This window comes from Monodelphis domestica, chromosome 1, assembly GCF_027887165.1.
Source record: "Monodelphis domestica isolate mMonDom1 chromosome 1, mMonDom1.pri, whole genome shotgun sequence".
In the NCBI taxonomy this organism is placed as follows: domain Eukaryota; kingdom Metazoa; phylum Chordata; class Mammalia; order Didelphimorphia; family Didelphidae; genus Monodelphis; species Monodelphis domestica.
Genome location: NC_077227.1, coordinates 411815167 through 411837306, shown reverse-complemented (window position 1 = coordinate 411837306; position 22140 = coordinate 411815167). Strand labels below are relative to the sequence as shown.

At 41.3% G+C, this 22140-nt stretch overlaps 1 protein-coding gene across 11 annotated transcripts in view; it reads left to right on the top strand.

Annotated features, from left to right (window-relative positions):
* Positions 1-22140, top strand: part of WHRN (whirlin) — a 142722-nt gene that overhangs the window by 25551 nt on the left and 95031 nt on the right. For all 11 annotated transcript variants that reach the window (XM_056812019.1, XM_056812018.1, XM_056812017.1 and 8 more), the window contains exon 2: positions 13942-14160. In XM_056812019.1, the coding sequence (XP_056667997.1) occupies positions 13942-14160 (219 nt within the window). The remainder of the gene's footprint in view (positions 1-13941; positions 14161-22140) is intronic.

Here is a 22140-nt window from a genome sequence, read left to right as displayed (position 1 = left end):
TGGGGGACCTAGGTTCAAATTTGCCCTCAGACACTTCCTAGCTGTTTGAATTGGACAAGTCACTTAACCCCTATTGCCTAGCCCTAACTGCTCTCCTACCTTGAAACTAATACACAGTATTGATTCTAAGAGGAAGGTAAGGGTTTTATAAAATGATTGGACTGATTCATAGCTCCAGCAGTTCATTAAAGTACCTGTTTTTTCACAGCATTTGTCATTTTCCTTTTTTGTCATCTTAGTCGACCAGATAGATGTGAGATGGTATCTCAGAGTTCTTTTAATTATTATTGTATTAGAGCATTTTTTCATTTAACTATTGATAACTTTGATTTCTTTCTCTGAAAACTGCCTGTTCATATCCTTTAACCATTTATCAATCAGAAAATAACTCCTGTTTTTTATAGGTTTGACAAGAATTATATATAATAACCATTGATGTTATCAGGGAACCTCTGATGTGGTGGTCATCAGGTGATGGCAGGAAGAGGAAACCCACTGTGACATAGTTTTATACATTCATATATCTTTTTATTAAATGATGTCTTCTTTGCTGTGGTAAGAGGAGGCAGGGTGAGAGATATCAGGGAATTTTAATGTAACAAATAAATAAATTTAAAAATAAAAACAAACAAAACAGATTCCATTATAACTGGAAGGAGATGAAATAAATAAATTAAAAAACCAAAAAGACAAAAACAATTCCCACCCGAACTTCTGTCCTAATTGAAAAGAAATGTTAAAACACAGACTACAGCATTTAAGAACAGAAAGGGACCTGCTAATATTGCTAATGATAACAATAATTAAAAAAATAATAGCTATTATTTGGATAGCAATTTAAGGTTTAGAAAGCATATTTTCATACATTTTCTCATTTGAGCCTCACAATAACTCCTTCCTTCCTTCCTTCCTTCCTTCCTTCCTTCCTTCCTTCCTTCCTTCCTTCCTTCCTTCCTTCCTTTCTTCCTTCCTTGCTTCCTTGCTTCCTTGCTTTCCTTCCTTGCTTCCTTGCTTTCCTTCCTTGCTTCCTTGCTTTCCTTCCTTGCTTCCTTCCTTGCTTCCTTCCTTGCTTCCTTCCTTCCTTCCTTCCTTCCTTCCTTCCTTCCTTCCTTCCTTCCTTCCTTCCTTCCCTCCCTTCTATCTTAGAATCAGTACTAAGTATTGGTTCCCATGCAGAAGATGTAAAAGTTAGGCAGTTGTGGTTAAGTGATTTGCCCAAGGTTATACAGCTAGGAAATATCTGAGGTCACATTTGAACCCAAGACCTCCTTTCTCTAGGCCTGGCTCTTTGTCCACTGAGCCAACTAGCTGACTCTTAGATAGCCTTTCAACCCAAACCCTTCTGATTATAAACTCAACACTCCATCCATTCCTCATACTCCTCAGCATTTCATATCTTTACTTTTAACTGTTCTAAGGAGCAAAAGATGTTTGAACTAGAAGAGAAGTTCTACACAGAATAATGGAATTTCAAAGGACATTTGGGACCATTTAGTTCAAATTTCTCACTTTACATTTGAAGAAACTGAGGTTCACAGTGAGCATGATTCACTTGCTCCAGGCTACACAGTTGGTTAATGACAGAAACAAGACAAGAATCAAGGATTTCTAATTATTTGTCAGTGCTCTTTCCACTACTTATCCTGCCTCTCCAATGTCCAGGGGGTAATTGGAGATGCCAGTTGAATCTCCTTTGTAATGCAGCAATGTTGCCTTATTAGTGTCCACAAATAACCAAGCAAAGGGGACTGGCTACAGCAACAGAAATAGACCCAAGGATACCCAGGCAACTGTATACATATGAAATAAGAAATCACACACCAACTAAATAACCTACACAGCAAGTCATTTATTTTTCTTCAATTCCTTTTCTTCAGAAAAAAGGATGAAGTGTTGTTGGGGAGGAGAAGGAATCACACCAATCTCCAGAGCTGAGGCTTGGGAAACTGGGATTTGGGTGGGACTGTTACACAGTTAAGGTGTTAACTTCCAGCACTCATGGAGGAAGGTTGAAGATTATGATTTCCTTCTTTCTACAAATGACCAAGGAAATTCTACTAGTACAGATGGTGAAGAAATATGATATCATTTGTATTGTCTCCTCTAATCTCTTCTCTTCCACCTCAGTTTCCTCACCTGTAAAATGAGGATAATAATAGCACTTATTTCCCAGGATTATTGTGGATATCAAATGAGATAATACTAAAACACTTAGCACAGTACTTGGCACACAGCAGGCACTTAATAATTGCCTCCTTCCTTCTTCTCTCCCTTCCCCCTTACCTCTTGACCTCTTCCAACTCCCTCCCTTCCTCTGTTCGTTCGTTCGTTCGTTCCTTCCTTTCTTCTTTCTCCCTACCTCCCTCTCTCTCTCCCTTCATTCCTTCTTCCTTTGTTCTCTCCCTTCTTCTTCCCTTCCATTCCTCCTTTCTTCCCATAGAAGAATTAGACAAACTAGTCAATTCAATCAATTGCCAGGCTTTATTGATTCTGTTTCAGCAACTTATATCTCTCCTCTTCTCTCCATTAACAGAGCACCATATCGTAGTTCAGGTTCTCATCACCCCTTGCCTGGACTGCTGCAATTGTCTCCTATACATTCTCCATGAAAATGATACTCCTAAATGCCAAACTTGACCATGCTTCTCCCCTATCCAGTAAGCTTCAGGGGCTCCCTGTTGCCTCTAGACCAAATACAAACTCCTCTTTTTTTTCTCTTCACATCATTCTTCTTACTTGCTTCTTACACTTTTCCCCCTTTCATGCACTCTGTGGTCTATCTGTACTGGCTTTTGACTCTTGTAAGATAGTCCACATTGAGCAGAGAACAGTCTCTGACAGAGACTAGCTGAAGAAAGAGTGGGGGAGGAGGAAGAAGAAAAAACTGAAAATTCCTTGAGAGAATCAGAAGCTGAGAGGTCCAGTCAGCACTCACTTCCAGCTGGGAGCCTGAGGAAGGAGGTAGATCTCCTAGGCTGGAAAGAAGCAGGTCTCTCTCTGGAGATCAACTGTCTCTTTCTGAACCCCTGGATGCCTCTCACTCAACTCTCAGTAACAGCAATCGAAGCCATCAGTGGATATTGTGATCTGGGACTTTGAGGAAAGCTGTCCACAGAGATCCCTTTTAAGGATATCCCTCTCTATCTCTCTCCCTTACCTGTCCCTGGATTCCAGTATTCAAGTTAGTTAGCTTAGGAGTAGGGACCAACTGGCACCTGGCAAGAAGAGGGATCAAGGCTGAGAAGCTTTGAACCCCCAGACTTTGGAGGGCTAATTTACCAGAGGAGACAAATTGTAGGGCTTCCTGTTCACCCATTTCCCTGCTCGATACCCTTACCACTCCTTCCCTGTTTGAACCCAAATAAATTTTCTGTTACTCTAGATTTAGGTCTGGGCCAGTTTCTAACAATAGTAAAGGGGATTGGAGATTTGGAGAAGGTCACACCTCTCCTCAAAAAGGGGAGTTAACCTTCGAAATAAACATCTCTCCTTGTTAGTGTAGTAGCCCCAAGATCCCGAAAGGAACTGACAGTTGGTGTCCCTGAGGAAAACAGAGGCATAGGAATTCATCTTGCCTCTCAAGAATAGCTTGGACCTCAAGGGGGGCATCTTACTAGGGCTTCTCCCTGTAGTCTTTTGTCCTCCATCTCCCAGAAACATTCTCTGAGGAGGCATACCCCTTCTCTTAAGAGACAGGACTTGGCTATCTCCCCCCAAAAAGAAGAGAGGAAAAGAACACTCTTCACCCTCTCAATCCCATTCCCCTTTAATCCCTATATTACACTCTTTCTCCCATAAGACATTCTGTCTCCCATTCCTATGACTTCACTGGCTGTCTATCCCCCTTGCCCAGCCCTCCTTCCTCACGTCTGCCTCTTAGAATCCTTAGCTTCCTTGAAATTCCATCTCAAACACCACCTCCTATATAAGTCTTCTCCTAATCACCTCAAGTTCTATCGCCTCCTTCCTGCCCAAATTTTTGTTGTCATTCAGTCATTTCAGCCATGTCTGACTTTTCATGACCCCAGCTGAGGTTTTCTTGGCAAAGATACTGGAGTGGTTTGCCATTTCCTTCTCTAGCTTGTTTTACTGATGAGAAACTGTGTTAAGTGACTTGCCCAGGGTCACACAGCTAGTAAGTGTCCAAGGCTGGATTTGAATTCAGGTCCGTCTTCCTGACTCCAGGCACAGTGTTCTATCCACTGTACCTAGCTACTCCTCCCCAAATTACCTATGTCTATTTGGTAGATATTTTATATGTGGGATACAGTATGACCGTGGGTACAAAGCTAGTCTCCAAGCTAAAAGGACCTGGATGCATGTTCTCCCTCTGATATATACTGCTTATGTGACCTGGGACAAGTTATTCTTGGTTTTCTAGTCATTCTATGACTTTAAGTTGCAGAGAACATATGGACTTGCCTTAATAGAGAGAAGTTCCTTATCTAGAGATTTCATAATACCAATGAAATCACAGGACCAGTCCCTATCCTTAGATTTTGTTTCTATTTGAATGTGTACAGTGTTTCCCCTGGTAGAATGGAAGCTCCAGGAAGGGAGGGACTATTTCATTGTTTTCTTTGTATCCCCAGTACCTATCACCTAGTAAGTCAGGAATTCTCATCCTGGGGTATGTACATTTGAATAGGAAAAAAAATTACATCTTTATTTTTCACCTGACCTCTCTAGAATTTAGCATTTTCTTCAATTATTTTGAAACATTTTTCTAAGAAAGGATCCAAAGATTTCACCAAATTACCAAAGGGGTCCATGGGACAAAAGAGGCTAAGAACCTCTCTGTAAGTGTCTAATAAATGTTTGTTGATTGGTTGGATGCTAAAAGCAATAGAGTCTTCCATTTGTATCCCTCCAGTGATCTCACACTGGAATTAACATCTCCAAAATGGAACCAGGAAAGATCTGGGAAGTGTTATAATCAGGGAAATTACCAGAGAGAGAGAACCTCTAGCATGGTGGTCTTCAAGTCATGGCAGGAAGAGGTGACCCATCAGGATTTAGTGAGTCCTAGGACTTGGCACATGGTTGGGCCAATAAGCTCTCTTGTGTTGCCTGTCCATGCTGCACAGTGGCAGTCCAGGATCAGAGGAGTTCACATTGTTTATAGAGAAGACAGGCACATCTGATTGGTTTTTCCCTCCAACCTTGAGGTCACAGGCAGGGTGGCACCAATCAGCAAAGAAATCAGATGCTTCTAGTCTAGAAGCATCTACACATAGAACAGCAGTCTCAGAGAAAGTTATTGAAAACAATATAGATGTATACAAATGTTCATAGCAACCTTGTTTTGTTTTTTCTGTTTTATTGATACTTTTTATTGATACAGCAGTCATTTCTGAACATATTCCTGTTTTCCTCTTCCTTCCTCTACCCATCCCCAACTTAGTAATAAATAACAGTTAAGAAAAACCAACCTAAACAATTGCCAAATTGTACAATCTATGCAACATTCTGAACCCATTGCTTTTTTTCCTCTCCAAGGAAAGGAGAGATGCTTTTCCTTACCTCTTCTCTTGAGCCAAGATTGGGTTCTACAATTATATATTTCTAAGCTTTGTTAATTTAGAGTTATTTTATTTTGCCTTACTTTAATCATTGTGTTTGTTATTTCATCAGCACCATGATTTATGATAACAAAAAGTTGCAAACACAATATGTGTCCAATGACTGGGAAGTGGCTGAGCAAATTATAGTATGTGTGTAGAATATAATATCACTACAACACAATGAACAGTTCAGAGAAACATGGGAATCCTCATGCAAAGTGATACAGAATGAAGCAAACAGAACCAAAACAATAATACCTACAAGAATTACAGCAATGGAAATAATGTGAACATGGAGAGGCAACAGAATTCTGGGGAAATCCAGTGTTCATTATTTGTCAAAGTTAGAAGACTCTTTAACTCTGTTTACAATCAATAAATTAAATTTTTTGGAGAAGGCACTTTGTGTGTATCCAAAAAATGCATAAAATAAAATGAAAATGGGTCCAGATTTACTCTAAGGTCTCTTCCAACTCTAAATTTTGGGAAGTTTGAGAGGTTTTTGTATAGTGTATCTAGTTTAGTGTTGTTGAGATTGGAGTCCTTTAGGTTTATTAAATGGCCATGTTATAAAACAAATGAACCTCAGTGTGAGGTTTTAAAACAAGTTTTCATTAATATATTTTAAATATCATCTTCATTTCCTAATATACTCTTCCATCTCCCTCATGTATAGACTAATTTCTTGTGGAAAAGAATTAAAAAAGGTGGGGGGGGGCAGAGTTCAGGAAAACCAAACCACCCTTTTACCAAGTGTGAAAATATATATGATGTTCCACAGCACTAGCCCCCTCACCTCTGCAAAGAAAGGGGAGAAGAGTCCTTTCTATACTTTTCCCACTGGCCAAGCTTCTTAGTCATGATAATTATATCAATGTGAGCTTTTTGCAACCCTTTCCTTTTGTCTGCATATTGGTGACTGTTAGTGATAATGTACTGAAAAAGAGATAGTTTAACCAAGTGAATTAAATGCTGAAACAAATCCTGAGTTGTTCTTGTCCCCAGTTCTTCTGTTTAACCCAAATCAGGTGTCAAGAATAGAATCATTAGCAGTCCTCTTTCTCTTTCTCCTTAAGAAGATTGGGTTTCCAGATGGCACCTTAAAAGGGCACAAAAAAAATTCAGAAGAAGATGGCGGCTTAGAGATAGCAACAGTTTAGATATCTGTAAACCCTTCCTCACTGATCAAAAACACAATGCTTCGAGGGGACTGAAAACCAAACCTAACAATAGTACAGAGCTAGGGAACCCTCCTCCTGGACCCAACTTAAAAGATATGCCCCCCAAAAGCCTGAATTCTAGAACATGTGGGTTTAAGGGGAAGGAAGAAGGAAGGTCCCAGGGCCCCTCCCCCATCTACAGTTCTGAGCCTCCAGTGGTGCCTGGAATCTCTAGGTGGGCAAGGGCACTAGTCCAGTGGGAGTACCTTGCCAGCAAAGCTGTGTCAGGCTCAGGGCATAGAACACAGGTGGTGAAGAGGCAGCTGGAGGAGAAGCACAAAGCAGGCAGCCTAGTCACAGCCACGATGCTCCATCTTGCCCCCCCCTTTTTTTTTGGAGGTTTTGGCCTCAAGGCACAGTCAACTTTGCAGATCAACTCCTCTGTCCTGACTCAATCTCATCAATAGGGCAGATAAGAAGCCTTCAGAGGACAGGGAAGCTCAAGCTCCAACACCCCTCCTCCACAGACCAATCTGAAAGTCTTACTGACTAAGCTCCAAGGGCAAAAGCTGCAACAAACGACAGGCAATAACCTTGACAACAGGACAGGAAACCCAGCTTCTTTTCAGCTTTTGCTGTCAGCTGGGGAAGATCTGACTAACCTGATCAATCAGCAGAACAGAGAAGAAGTCCCTTCAGGACAGAACAGCTCAAACCCACAGATTCAGGACATAACGAGAGGAAAAAGACTATAGGCAACTACAGGAAAGAAAGAAGGGGGAAATATGAGTAAACAACAGAAAAAGAAATTACAATCGACAGCTTCTATCTAGGCAATGAACAAAGAGCAAATGGAACAGAGGAGGATCAAGGAACACCAAGCAAAAACACAGAAACTCTAGCAAATTGGACATAGGCTTTGGAAGAACTCAAAATACAATTCAAAAAACAATTAAGAGAGGCTGAAGACAACTGGGAAAAGAACTTAAAAAGCAAAATAAATCATTTGAAAACACAAAATAGTGTCTTAAAAGCCAAAATTAATCAGCTTGAAAATGAGGCAGAGGAGATGAAAGATGAGGCAAAGAAGAAAGATGACCTCCAAAGAAAATCACACCAGAAGGAGAAGACCAAAAAGCCAGGGATGAAATTCAGTCTTTAAAAACTAGAATCCAACAGCTGGAAGCAAATTACTTTACAAGGCAGCAGGTAACTATAAAACAAAATAAAAAGAGTAAAAAAATTGAGGAAAATATGAAATGCCTCATCCACAAAATGAAAGCTCTAGAAAAAAGGTCCAGGAGAGACAACTTTAGAATCATTGGACTACTGGAAGATCATGAAAAAGAAAAGCCTGAACATCATTCTACAGGAAATTATCCAAGAAAAAGAATTCAGAAGTTTTCTGAAAAGTAAGAGGGTAGCAGGGATCATGAGATCTAGAAATAGAAAGTCTTTAAGAATTGAGGCATAACTAGGGTCTTTGTCCAAGACACCAAATTTAAAGGGGGGTACTGGCATCACTTGCAGTCACTTTTTCTCCCTGTGCCTTAGTCATCTGTAAAATTAGGACATTAAACTTGATGGCCTCTAAGTTTCCTTCCAACATTAAATATCTTATTCCATGATTCTGTATAGCATTATAGAAACACCAGAGCTTAGCACCTAGTTAGCAAATATAATTAATTAAAATAAGAAACTACCCTATTTGAGAGACTGGGAAGTTAAATGTAATGGAAAGATGGCCGAGTTCCAAGTCAAGAAGACCTGAGCTACTAGCTTGGAGGTCTTAAGCAAGTCATTTAACTTCTCTCTAAAATTGTTAAATTGAAGAGGAATTGAAGATCTGTATTGGTAAAGGGAGTTTCCTTACTATGAGTTCTCTCTACCATTTAAATTACACTTAAAAAAGGGAATCTAATGATTGGTGCCTGACGTGAGCTCCCTACCTTGTCCTGTCCTGACCAACTTATTCTTATTATTCTTGTTGTCTCCTAGCTCTCTTTCAACTGAAGACAAGCTCTATGAAACTTGTCCCAGTATAAAAATTTCAAATGACAGCTGGGGAGCAGAAGTCATTTAATCCAAGGCCTTCATTGGGACAGGTGAGGCAGTGGATTGAGTGAGAGCTGGAGGCACGAAGACCCAAGATCAAATCTAACCTCACTATTTGTGCAATCCTGGGCATATCATTTAACCTTTGTCTGCCTCAGTTTCCTTAACTCTAAAATGAAAATAATAATAATAGCACCTATCTCCCAGAGTTGTGAGGATTGAATGAGTTTTTGTAAAGTGTTTAGTATGGTGCCTAACACATAGAAGGTACGTAAATTCTTCTTCCCTTCTCCCCTCCCTTCTCTCTCCCTCCTTACTTCTTTTCTTTCTCTCTTTCCTTCTTCCCTCTCTACTTTATTCCTTCTCTCTCCCCCTCCCTCCCTCCTTCCCTCCCTTCCTTCCTTCCTTCCTTCCTTCCTTCCTTCCTTCCTTCCTTCCTTCCTTCCTTCCTTCCTTCCTTCCTTCCTTCCTTCCTTCCTTCCTTCCTTCCTTCCTTCCTTCCTTCCTTCCTTCCTTCCTTCCTTCCTCAAGTGAGGAAATAGGACAAGAGATAAGAAGAAATTCATTGACATAGCAGTAAGCAGCCAAACTCGCATTTGAATTGAGGTTCTGTGACCTTGAATCTAGTGAGTTCTCTTTCTCTTGCAGAAGTGTTGTATATGTTTCTTCATTGCAAAAATGCTTTTGTATGTATAATTATCACAATTCCTTGAGATAAGCAGGGAAAATATGTATTACTCTGATTTTATAATGAGGAAACTGAAGCTTTGGGAAGATAAGTGACTTGCTGATGAGTTGTAGAAACAGATCTTTTAGTGTTCATTTATTCCATATTGACCTCTTTTAGGATCATAGCTTCCAAAAGAGAGCTGGTACCCAAGCTCATCCCTTTCCAGTACCATTCAGCTAGTCTCCCCAAGCTTGCTCTTTCTACTTCGTCAAGGCACAGATATAGCTTTCACTCATTAGACATCTTGCTTTTAGCTGGGATTCTATTTTCCTGACTACTCTGTCAATGGAGTACCAGGGGACTCATAAAAGAACACTGAAACTCTCTCATTGCTCATCTTTCTTAACTTTTTTATTGCTGTCTTACTGAGCTGGTCTCATGCGGTTATCTCTTCATCAGACACTGACATTTAAGTATGAAATTAAGAGAACTGGCAGCTTCTTTTTTCTATTCTTCCTCCCCTGCTGGAGATTAAGAGGTGGAATGGTTGCACCTGTTGATACAATTTAAACACTCTTATGGGTTCCCTATAATTCTCCTTTGTCTTTGAAAATGGTGCATTTTGTGTTCTGTCATTTTCAGGATATTTTGAGAAGTCCTTTTTAAATAAAAAGTTTATTTATTTATTTAATTAATTTAGAAAATTTTCCCCATTTTACATGTGTCATTGATCAAGACCAATTTCCATAGTTTTAAATTTTTTATTTAATTGATTAATTTAGCGCATTTTTTCAGGATTACAAAAATCATGTTCTTTCCCTCCACCCCCCCCCCCCAACCCTCTCCCATATCCGATGCACAATTCCACTGGGTTTTACATGTGTCTTTGGTTAAGACCTATTTCCATATTATTGATATTTACACTAGGATGATCATTTAGAGTCTACATCCCCAATCATATCCCCATCGACCCATGTGATCAAGCAGTTGTTTTTCTTCTGTGTTTCTGCTCCCACAGTTTTTATTCTGAATATGGATAGTGTTCTTTCTCATAGATCCCTTCTGGTTGTTCATGATCACTGCATTGCCACTAATGGAGAAATCCATTACATTCAATTGTACCGCAGTGTATCGGTCTCTGTGTATAATATTCTCTTACTTCTGCTCCTTTCACTCTGCATCAATTCCTGGAGGTCGTTCCAGTCCTCATGGAATTCCTCCAGTTTATTATTTTATTGAGCACAATGGTACTCCATCACCAACATATACCACAATTTGTTCAGCTATTCCCCAATCAAAGGGCATCCCCTCATTTTCTAATTTTTTGCCACCACAAAGAGCGTAGCCATAAATATTTTTGTACAAGTCTTTTTCCTTATTATCTCTTTTGGTTACAAACCCAGCAGTGCTATGGCTGGATCAAAGGGCAGACAGTCTATGCCCTTTGGGCATAGTTCCAAATTGTCCTCCAGAATGGTTGGATCAATTCACAACTCCACAAACAATGCATTAGTGTCCCAAATTTGCCACATCCCCTCCAACATTCATTACTTTCCTTTGCTGTCATATTAGCCAATCTGCTAGGTGTGAGGTGGTTACCTCAGTGTTGTTTTGATTTGCACTTGAGAAGTCCTTTAAAAGGAGTCTCTTGGTGATAAACCTAGGTCAGGCTTGGTTCATCCAGTTGGCTGAAAATTAAGGCATTTGAAAAGTTTGTACTTTCATCCATCTCCATTCCAATGAGGATATATAAAGTGCCCACTCTGTGCAAGGCACTGGGTATGCAAAGACCAAACTAAAACAATTTCTTCCTCTCTATGTGGAATGGGGAGGGTGGGAAGAGGGAGTGAGATGCAACACCTAAAAAGATTAGCATTTACATGATAAAAAATTTTTGTTATGTTAATTTATGTTTTAAAAATATTTTTATTTTAAAAATTAGTTTTTATTGATGTCTTTTGTTTTTTTATCATTATAGTTTTCCACAGGATCCCTCCCCCTCCCAAGGGAAAAAAATCAGCCCAACTGATCAACATATTAAAAAAATTTGAAAAGATTTTCAAATGTATACTATCTGTGGACCTCTTCTGTGAGAAGTATTCTCTCATATCTCTTCTTCTGAGTCATACTTGATCTTTATAATTTTGTAAGAAATTAATTTTGAAAATTCTACACTTAGCTTCTTCTACCCCATTGAACATTTCCATATATAAGAAGAACAGAAAAAAAGATTCCATATAAAATGATGAAATGGTACTAGGTACAACTTGCTAACATGAACTTTTGAGATGGGAGAGAAGACTAAAAATTAGGAGGAGGACCAGGATAGGATTTCTATAGTAGAATTCTCATGAGGTGAGTCTTGAAGTCTTTCCAAGAGTTGGAAGAGTCTTCCAGGAATGGTGGGGATAGTCTGTGCAAAGGCATGGAGGTGGGAAATGGGTGCTGAGTTCAAGGAATAGCAAGTAGGTTAGTTTGGCTGGAACATAGAGGACTATTGTGGTCAGGTGAATGTTTTAAGAAGATTATATCGACTGTTTTTTAGAGGAGGGATTGAAGTGGGAAAAGACTGGAAGTCAGGAGTCTATTTGACTAGTCCAAGTTACCATTCATTTTATGACCATAAGTTTGACATTCAGTAATAATAATAATTTTACAATGCTTTAACATTTCTAAAATGCTTTCCTTTTTAACAAAATTAAATTAAATTTTCATTATCATGGAAAACATACTTTCATATGGGTCATTGTTGTAAGAGTAAAGTCATACAAAACCAAAACCCCAAATAAACCAAAGATACACTGATGTGAACGACTCCAACAGTTCTTTCTCTGGCGGTGGAGAGCATTCCCTGCAATAAGTCTTTCAGGCTTATTATCCCAGACCACTGCATTGCTGAGAGAAGCCAAGTTTTCACAGATGGTCCTCATACACTGTTGCTGTTACTGTGTGCCATGTTCTCTTGGTTCTGTTTATTTCACTCTGCATCAGTTCATGCAGATTTTCCCAGCTTTCTAAAGTGCTTTACTCACACTGATCCTGTGAGCTGGGTAGGCCAGCTGTCATTATTCTCATTTCAGAAGCTGGAAAAATGAGAGTTACATAGCTATAGTGATTTTCTAAGGTGTGTCTCAGCAGGGACTTGAAACAGGTCTGTTGATTTCAAGACCAGTGCTTTCCCCTCTGTCTGTCACTCCCTCTCAAGATGGAGTTAGACGTGGCCCTTGCCTGGACAGCCCCTGGCTCAAATTTAACAAAGATGGGAACAAGAACAGAAGATCTACTTCCATATTTTGTAGGCTAGAGAAAAATGATGTCTGCTAAACTCATCTGCAAGAGTTCATTAGATAAACATGGGACCTGGAATTAGGGGACCTTGGGGCATTCCTGAATTGCCTCCTTCTTCCTAATAACATCCCTGTGAGGAACAGACTTTGAAAGTCCGATGATAAACGTGATCATTAGCACTGTGTGAAGGGAAACAGTGTGGAGGGAAATGGAGCCATTTTTCTGAGGATTTTTGCCCAAAGGGCAAGGAGGCCTCCTTTTGTAACTTGTATGACCTTTTTTTCCCCCCCTGTCCTTATCTGGTCTTCTGAGAGACATTATGGCAATGAGAGGTGCAGAGGAGGTTGTTCCCATTTTCTTAGGGGAATACTGAAACCAAATCTGATTATACCACAAGCCTCTGACCTGTTTTTAAATAGCATTGTAGAGTTAGAGCTATAGTGGACCTTGGATACTGTAAAGATTAAAATTGAGGGGAGACTGAGGCAGGTAGAAATTAGTTTCTCTCTGCAAGGAGTATTATATTTTTAGAGGTTTATTGAAGATTAAGGATTAAAGAAAATACAGGATAAGAAAGCACGTATCTAGGCCCAGGGGCCTAGACAACCTCACCTACATTATGAAAAGAACCGTGTCTGCTTGCAAGCAGAAACAGGAAAAGCAGAAGGAGAAGCTGCCATGGGCCGAGACCCTCTAAATAATGATTTTGCTCTCCGCCCAGGTGAGAACCCAGTGAGATTACAAAGCACTCTGGGGAAGTGGAGCAAGGATTTCTGGGGATTGAAGTCCTGGATTCGAGTCCATTTTTTACAATACTATTGAGTCCAACTTCCTAATTTTACAGAGGAGGAACCAGAGGTGAGCAATTTGTCCAGGAAGTGCCTGAGGAAGGATAGGACTCCAGGTATTCCTCATTCTGAGCTCTTCTTCCTCATCCTAACTACTTGGCCATTTTATCACTTAAATATATCCCCTTCTGACCTCCACCTCTGCACTGTGTGACTCTGAGGTAGATCATAGAGTCATAAGATTTAGAGTTGTAAGGTAGCTTAGAAGCCAACTAGTATTGTCCTTTTATTTTACAAAGAAGCTGGGCCCACAGGGGAGAAGTGACTCACCCAAGACCACTGTTTTGAACCAATAGAACTGGGATACAGCAGTGTTTTCCTGTCCAGAGTAACTGGGGTTATCTATCTGTCTCTAGGCACTGAAAGGGTCCAAGAAACTAATCTTGTCTGTGCATTCCGTGGGGCGCATCCCTGGAGGTTATGTCACCAACCACATCTATACTTGGGTGGATCCTCACGGTCGAAGCATCTCTCCCCCTGGAGGGCTTCCCCAGCACCAGAGCAGCAGCCTCCGGAGACAGGATGGGGAGAGGAGGAGCATCCTGCAGTTTCTTCCAGAAGGAGATGAGAAAAAGGTGAGTAGGCAGAACCCCAGCTGCCCAGGGTTTCCAGACCCAGGCCTTTCCCCTCTAGTAATAGGAATTGTGTCAAGGAAGATTATCCCCTCCTCCTCCTGAGTAGCTTGACCTGTCCATCAAACATCCCTGACATAACACAGTTACTCCAGGTTTGTGTCCCTCTATGTGCTGTACATCAATACAAGTCAAGGCTTTGGGCCTGAGAGGGAGAGAACTGAGAAGAGAATGAAGAAGGAAGAAGTCGGGAACAGAATAGGCAGGTGAGAAGGATGGAGGAAGAGACATGCAGACTAGGACCACGTGGTCAGGTTACTTAAAGGAATGATTGTCTTCCCTTTCCAATAAACTTTATAAAATATATATCTGGGTAGAAATATTATTCCAATTCTTACAGAATGGAGTGGCTCTCTGGTACAATATCCCCTTCCCCTTTAAGACTCGGCAGTTAAGAGTTTGAAGAAGTTGAAATAAAAGGAGGAGGTAGTTCCAGTCTAGACATAACTGTCTATCCCAAGCCCTGGATATTCTGGGAGCTGGAGCAGGGAGATGAGCTTGTTTTCAGGGCCACCATAAAGCTAGAAAAACACAAGTTACTAAAGTCAGAAAGGATCTCAGAAGTCGCTCAGTCCAAGCCCTCTTTACCCAAGCAGGAGTTCCCTCTAGGTACATTCCCAACGGGAGCTCATCCGATCTCTAAGTAAAAGCCCTCCACTTCCTGGGGCAGCCTGCGCCACTTTTTGGACCCCTTTAGTGTGTTCCTCTTTGGTGAAGATGCTGCTTAGATGGAGCAGAAATCTCTCTTTGCAATGTTACCCATCCCTCCTTGTTCTTAGCTTCCCCCTCCAGTGCGAGGCAGAATAAATCTAATCCTTCTTCCTCATGGCAGCTCATTACGTCCTTGACAGTTATTATATTCCTTGATTATTATAAAAGAAAGCCTCCTTTTATCTAAGCTAAACATGCCAAATCCTTCAACTGGTTCCCCACGTGCAAGGTCTCCATGCCCCAGCTTATCGACGTCCTTCCTGAAATGGGATGCTCGGCATCGGACACATTAGTCGAGGGCAGCCTGGAGGGAGTCTATGACCTCGTGAGTGCCAGGTGGATCTAGTCTTCTCTGAGTACAGCCTAAGCTTACTCTTTGGCTATGTTTTCACTGTCTTTGCCTCACGTTGGCCAGGAGATAGTAATATTCTAGGAGAATCCAGCAGAACTCTGGTTCTTCCCCTCACCGTGGCTCCACTGTTGTCTTCTTGAAGCTAAACATCTCTGATTCCCACTCCCAATCCCCACGTGGCAAGATCTCCAATTGCCTCATGATTCTGGCCATATTTCGTCTTCTTTTTTTAAAAACCCCTACCTTTTGTCTGAGAATCAATACTAAATATTGATTCTAAGGCAGAAGAGGGGTAGGGGGTAGTAGGCAAGTGGGGTTAAGTAACTTGCCCAGGCTCACATAATGTCTGAAATCAGATTTGAACCCAGATCCTCCCAACTCCAGGCCTGACTATCCGCTGAGCCCCCTAGCTACTCCTGGTCATACTTCTTTATTTAGAAACAGAACACGAGGGAATTGGGCATTTAGGGTAAAAGCAAGAGGGATGCTGCAAATATTCAAGACAAACTTTTCTGTTACCATTCTCATTTTCTAGTTAGTATAGCAGAATTGGATGTGGCTAAGAGATTCATTTGTTCTGATCTGATGAAGCTGTCAATGACATTGCAATGAAAGAATTGATAAATGTCATATTCTTTGCCCTAATGGTGCTTACAATCTAGTAAACTGATCATTGTTCAGTCACTTTCTGTTATTTCTGACTCTTTGTGAACTACATTTGGGGTTGTTTTTTTTGGGGGGGGGGCAAAGATATTGGAGTGGTTGGCCATTTCCTTCTCCAGCTCATTTGACAGGTGAGGAAACCAAGGCAAACAGGGTTAAGTGACTTGTCTAGGGTCACACAGTTAGTAAGTGCCTAAGGCTGGATTTAAATTCAGGAAGATGAGTCTTCCTAACTCCAGGCCTCACAATCTTTCCACTGTACCACCTAGCTGTCCTACTAATTAGATATATGCATGGTTAAAGGACAGGGAATGGACCAATGATTTCACTGTTATAGGGAACTCCCAGATGAGGAAACTCCCTCCACCATGCAGATTAGCACCTTCTCTGCAACTTATATATAGTCTTAGAGAGTCACCTGGGGGCATTTCCTAGGAAATATCAGTGGCAGGACTTTAACCAAGACTCCTTGGTTCTGTGGCCAATGATTTCATATAAATATGACCCAGATCAGAGTATGACACATAAATAGAGGATTACAAAATTCTAGTTGGTCAGATAAGGGGAGGAGATAACTTCCTTCTGCTGTATAGTGGGGTAGAGAGAAGGAATTCCAGGAATATTTTGCTGTGAGGATAGCATTCGAGCTGTGTGCCTCAAAAGGATGGGAAGGATGTTGAAAATATGAGCTGGTGGAAGGAGGAGAGACAGCTAGGTTGTGGTGTGGCTAGAGTGCTAGACCTGGAGTCAGGAAGACCTGAGTTCAGATCTGACCTCAGATACGCTCTAGCTATGTGACCTTGGGCAAATCACTTCACCCTATTTTCCTTGGTTTCCTCATCTGTAAAACGAGTTGGAGAAAGAAATGACAAACTGTTTCAATATATTTGCCAAGAAAAAACCCAAATGGGATCAGAAAACATGATTGAAATGATGGAACAACAATACAATAAGGAAGGAGGAGAAGGAATTCTAGGTGTAGGGACAATGTGGGGAAAGGTAGAGAGGTAAAAGCAGTGGTTAGAACTTTCCATCCTGAGTCCACTGTTAAAATGGCGCATATTATGCCAAATTCCACAGGAAAAAAAATGGGGGTTAAAGATGGGAGGTGGTGGGGATGGAGAGGAATGGGACAAGGTGAATATTACAGAGTCTAGAAGGTCCAGCTTTCTTTTGCTCCTCCCTCTGCACCCCTATAATGTAATTGTGGAGGCATCAGTGCAAATACAAGAAAATACCTATCTGTTGCCATACTCATGCAAGGTCTTCTGATCCAGGTGCCCTGGGTCCAAACCCCTCTAAATACACAAACCTGTGAGCGGGTGATGGAAAGAGAACTTGACTTAGACCCTGGTTCTGATACTGATTGACTTTGTCGCCCTGAACAAACCCAGTTTCTTGATTGTAATACACTATCTTACTCACTTTAACCATTTGTTATGGGGAAAGTGTTTGGTCATCCATAAAGTGCTATGGAAATGTAAGTTATAATTTTTATTTCTAAAATATGCATAAAGGAGTCATTTTGAATATATTAATTAACCTCTTACACATTCTGATTGTGTGAGTGTGGGCCAATCCCTTAATTTAGGCAGCTCTCTGAGACTAGAACTTGTAGAGGAGGTTCTGCCCTGAGCTGGCAGATGGAGTTTTTTTAACCATGGAAATTCCCTAAACCAGTGAAATCCCAGGTCCAGTCCCTCTCTCCTGATTGGCCAATGGGAAGGAGTACCGCCATACTTCAGGGATATATATATATAGACATGCTTAAATGGACTGCCTGCCTCCTAGACTCCTTCAGATCCCAGAAGAGAACAAGACAGATATTGTAGGCTTGAGAGCTAGAAGCAAACTTAGAGAAAATATTGTTCAGTCCTCCTACTTTTTGTTTTCTAAGCCTTTATCTTCCCATCTTAGAATCAATACTGTGTATTGGTTCCAAAACAGAAGAGCAGTAAGGGTAGGCAATGAGGGTTAAGTGACTTGCCCAGGGTCACATAGCTGGGAAGTGTCTGAGGCCAAGTTTGAACCAGGACATCTCATCTCTAGGCCTGACTCTCAATTCTCTGAGCCACATCGGTGGCCCTCCACACTCCCATTTTTACATATTAAGAAATCAAAGCCTAGAAAGGTAATTTGACTTTCTTGGATCATAAAGCCATTCATTAGCAGAGTTGGGATTCAGATTCAGATTCTCTGATTCAAAGTGGAAAACTCTTTAGCATAAAAAAGAAAAGAGGAAAATGAATAAGCCTGTCAATTAATAAGTATTTATTAAATACCTACTCTGTATCAGGCACTGAGGATATAAATATAAAAAACTCTACTCTCAAATAAATAATATTCTACCAGAGAACACAACCCTTTGTGTGTGTGTGTTTATAGAGACAGAGAGAGGGATATAGTTGCCTCTCATGTATATATATATATGTTTATTAATACTCACACATCCATATTTATAAATATATATATGTATATATATATATATATATACACACATGTGTACACCCACATACACACAGAATCAATACAAAATGAATACCTGGTAGTCAGAGGGAAGGGGAAGAAATAATTAGGAAGGATTTAGGAAAGACATTGTATAGAAGATGATACATGAAAATTTTTGGTTTTTTAAATTGTATTTTCTGTCTTAGAATTGATTCTAAGGCAGAAAAATGTCAATGGCTAGGCAGTTGGGGTTAAGTGACTTGCCTAGGGTCATACAACTAGAACATGTCTGAAGCCAGATTTGAACTTGGACCTCCCATCTTTAAGGTCTAGCTTTCTATCCACTGATATTTCTATCTGGCTAGCTGCCCCTTTGAATTGCATATTGAAGGAAGAGAGGAATGCTGTGAAGAGGAGGTAAGGAACGAATGCTTTTGAAGATGACCAATGGCAAAAGTTTGAGGATGGTTGAGAATGGCCAGGGCAAATGGTCACTTGATTTGAAAGGTGGAGAGCTGGGAGATGGAGTGACCTTTGCAGAGGAACAGAGAAGACCAGTGTGTCTGGTGCACAATGTAGAATGAAGCCAGGTTGTAAAGGACTTTAAAAGCCAAACAGGACTGGAGGCAAGGGGTTTACAGCCAGAAACAATTTGCTTGGGAAAAGTTCAGAGTGACCTGCCTAGGCTTTAGTGCTGGGCTCTGCTCTGGGCAGCCTCCTCCCTCCTCCTCTCTCACCAGCTTCATCACCTTCTCATTTGCTCCAAATGAATCAGGTTCACCCAAGAGGCCCTTTGGGTCACCCTGTGGAGTGCTTGGAGAGCGGGTGTCGCTCTTACCTGCCAGAAAGGAAATCTATTACTGAATGAAAGGCCCTACGCTTTTCTGATGAAATATTCATGGTGGTCATGGGAAAGGGGATGTCGTCATTGTCATTTCCATTTAAAGGAAAAGAGAAGTGGCTGGAACAGGGAGAGAGTCTGGCCAAGGGCCGCTCTGCCCCTTGGACGGCTATGGGCTGAGCGTGCAGCCAGTGCCTGGAGGGTAGAGACACTCTCAAAGGCAGACTCAAGAAACGTCTCCCCTGTCCCCCTTCTCACACAGACCTCTGCTTTGACTTTCGCACACATCCTCAAAACAGCCTCCAAAACCAGCGTTTCTGACCTCCGGTAATAGAGAGATTATACTTGTCCCACTCCACAGTTTGCAGAGAATTTCCCTCCCCGCAGACCTGTGAGGTAGACAGGGCAAATATTAGCAGCCCCAATTTATAAGTGAGGACGTTGAGATGGCGAGAAGTTAATTTGATTTGCCCGAGTCCTCTGATTTGATCACTGGTTTTTCCACGCTGCATAAACACAGAGGACGTCAAGCTGGAAAGCTCCTTTGAGATCATTGCATTCTGCAGTGGAAGGACTGAAGCCCAGAATGGGGAAGGGGCTTCTCCGAGGTCCCACAGCTAACAAGGAGCAGTGCCAGAAGGAGAGGCATGTTTTTTCATTCCAGATCCAATACTCCTTCCCCAGGACCACACTGCCTCACCACAAAGTGCATCTGGCTGATATCTTCCCTCTCCATCTGAGGTGCAGTCACATCTTATCATCTGGATGGATACCTGTACTTCCTGTGCATTCTGTGAGCCAAGCCTCAGGGATATGTTTCATGGTCTAAAGACGGTGGTTGGGGGCAGCTGATGGCTCAATGGATGGAGAGCCAGGCCAAGAGATGGGAGGTCCTGGGTTCAAATCTGGCCTCAGACACTTCCCAGTGGTGTGATCCTGGACAAGTCACTTGACCCCCATTGCCTAGCCCTTACTGCTCTTCTGCCTTGGATCCAAGTATTGATTCCAAGACGGAAGGTAAGGGTTAAAAAAAAAAGTCAGTGGTTGGAAGCACACATTGGTGGTCTCTGTCCTGCTACATACAGCCTCTTGCATGCTGGACAGCTCTTCTATGGATAATTTATGGGAATGGGGTATAGGAAGACAGAGATTAGCATGGTTGGAGGGAGCATCCACCCTGGTGGATGAGTTGAGTTTGAAACCCAACTAGGCCCTCAGAATGGTCAGACCAACAGTGCTGCAGGCTTGCTTCTGTAATAAGAGCAGCTAATAACAGCCAACACTTATTTTTTCCCCATTTGAATTAATTTATTTAGTCAATTTAGAGCCTTATTCCTTGGTTACAATAATCACATTATTTCCCTCCCTCCCCTCCACCCACCCCTCCCACAGCCCACGAGCAATTTCATTGGGTATTACTTGTGTCCTTGATCAGAACCTATTTCCATGTTGTTGTTTGCACTAGGATGTTCATTTAGAGTGTACGTCCCCAACAACAGCCAACATTTATACAATGCTTAATATGCTGCTAGGCACTGTGTGCCAAGCACTTTATAATTATTATCTCATTTGATCCTCATGATAACCCTGGGAAGCAGACGCCATTATTATCCCCATTTTACAGATGATGAAATAGAGGTTAAAATAGAAGTTAGGTGACTTGCCAAATTTCACACAGGAGTTAGAGACTGAATTGGAACTCATATCTATCCTCAATTCAGGACTGATATTCTATCCACCTTGCTGCCCCTGTGCCACAGATCCTGAGTGGATCAATTGTCTCTGGGCCCAGTTTGTGATCTTGGACTAGAAAATTGTCCCACCTGTGGTTACTGCTTAGATTTCCCTTTCACTACTTGGCTTCTTTCTACTCCTCCATCTTTTATTTATTTATTTATTCACTCATTTATCTATTTCTTTCTTTCTTTCTTTCTTTCTTTCTTTCTTTCTTTCTTTCTTTCTTTCTTACTTTCTTTCTTTCTTTCTTTCTTTCTTTCTTTCTTTCTTTCTTTCTTTCTTTCTTTCTTTCTTTCTTTCTTTCTTTCTTTCTTTCTTTCTTTCTTTCTTTCTTTCTTTCTTTCTTTCTTTCTTTCTTTCTTTCTTCATTTATAAACCCTTATCTTCCACCTTAGAATCAATCCTGTGTATTGGTTCCAAGGCAGAAGAGTGGTAAGGGCTAGGCAATGGGGGTTAAGTGACTTGTCCAGGGTCACACAGCTGGGAAGTGTCTGAGACCAGAATTGAACCTAGGACCTCCCATCTTTAGGTCTGGCTCTCCATCCACTGAGCTACCCAGCTGCCCCCTCCTCCATCTTTTAGGCCAGTCTTCTAAAGAGGATTTATGGGTAAACCTTGATAAAGGTAGTGTGTGGAAAGGATGAATGGACAGAGCTTTCAAAGTAGTGAAATCAAAAGCCCCCAATGGATTTAACTGTTTAACACTCAGACTTACACATTTCTTGTTTGTAAGTATCCCCAGTGCTAAGCACAATGCCTTCCATATAGTAAGCACCTAAATAAATGTTTCTTCTTTCTCTCCATCTTTCTTCCCTCTCTATATGTCCATCTCTCTCCCTCTCTCCATTTAGCCATATCTTTCCATCTCTTCTCTTTTTTCCCTCTCTCTCCATCTGTCTATCTCTCTTCTCTCTCCATTTATTCATTTCTTTCCATCCCTCTTTTTTCTTTCCATCTGTCTCTTTCTGTCTCTCCATCTCTTTCTCCCTCTTTTTCCATCTCTCCATCTCTCTCTCTCTCCATCTCCCTCTCTGTCTTTATGTCTGTCTCTCTCTCTGTATGTCTCTGTCTGTCTGCTTGTCTGTCTATCTGCCCCTGCCTTACCTCTCCTCCTCACCTATCCATCCATCATCCCATCTGGTGAGAATAACCATTTTGCATTTTCCCAGGA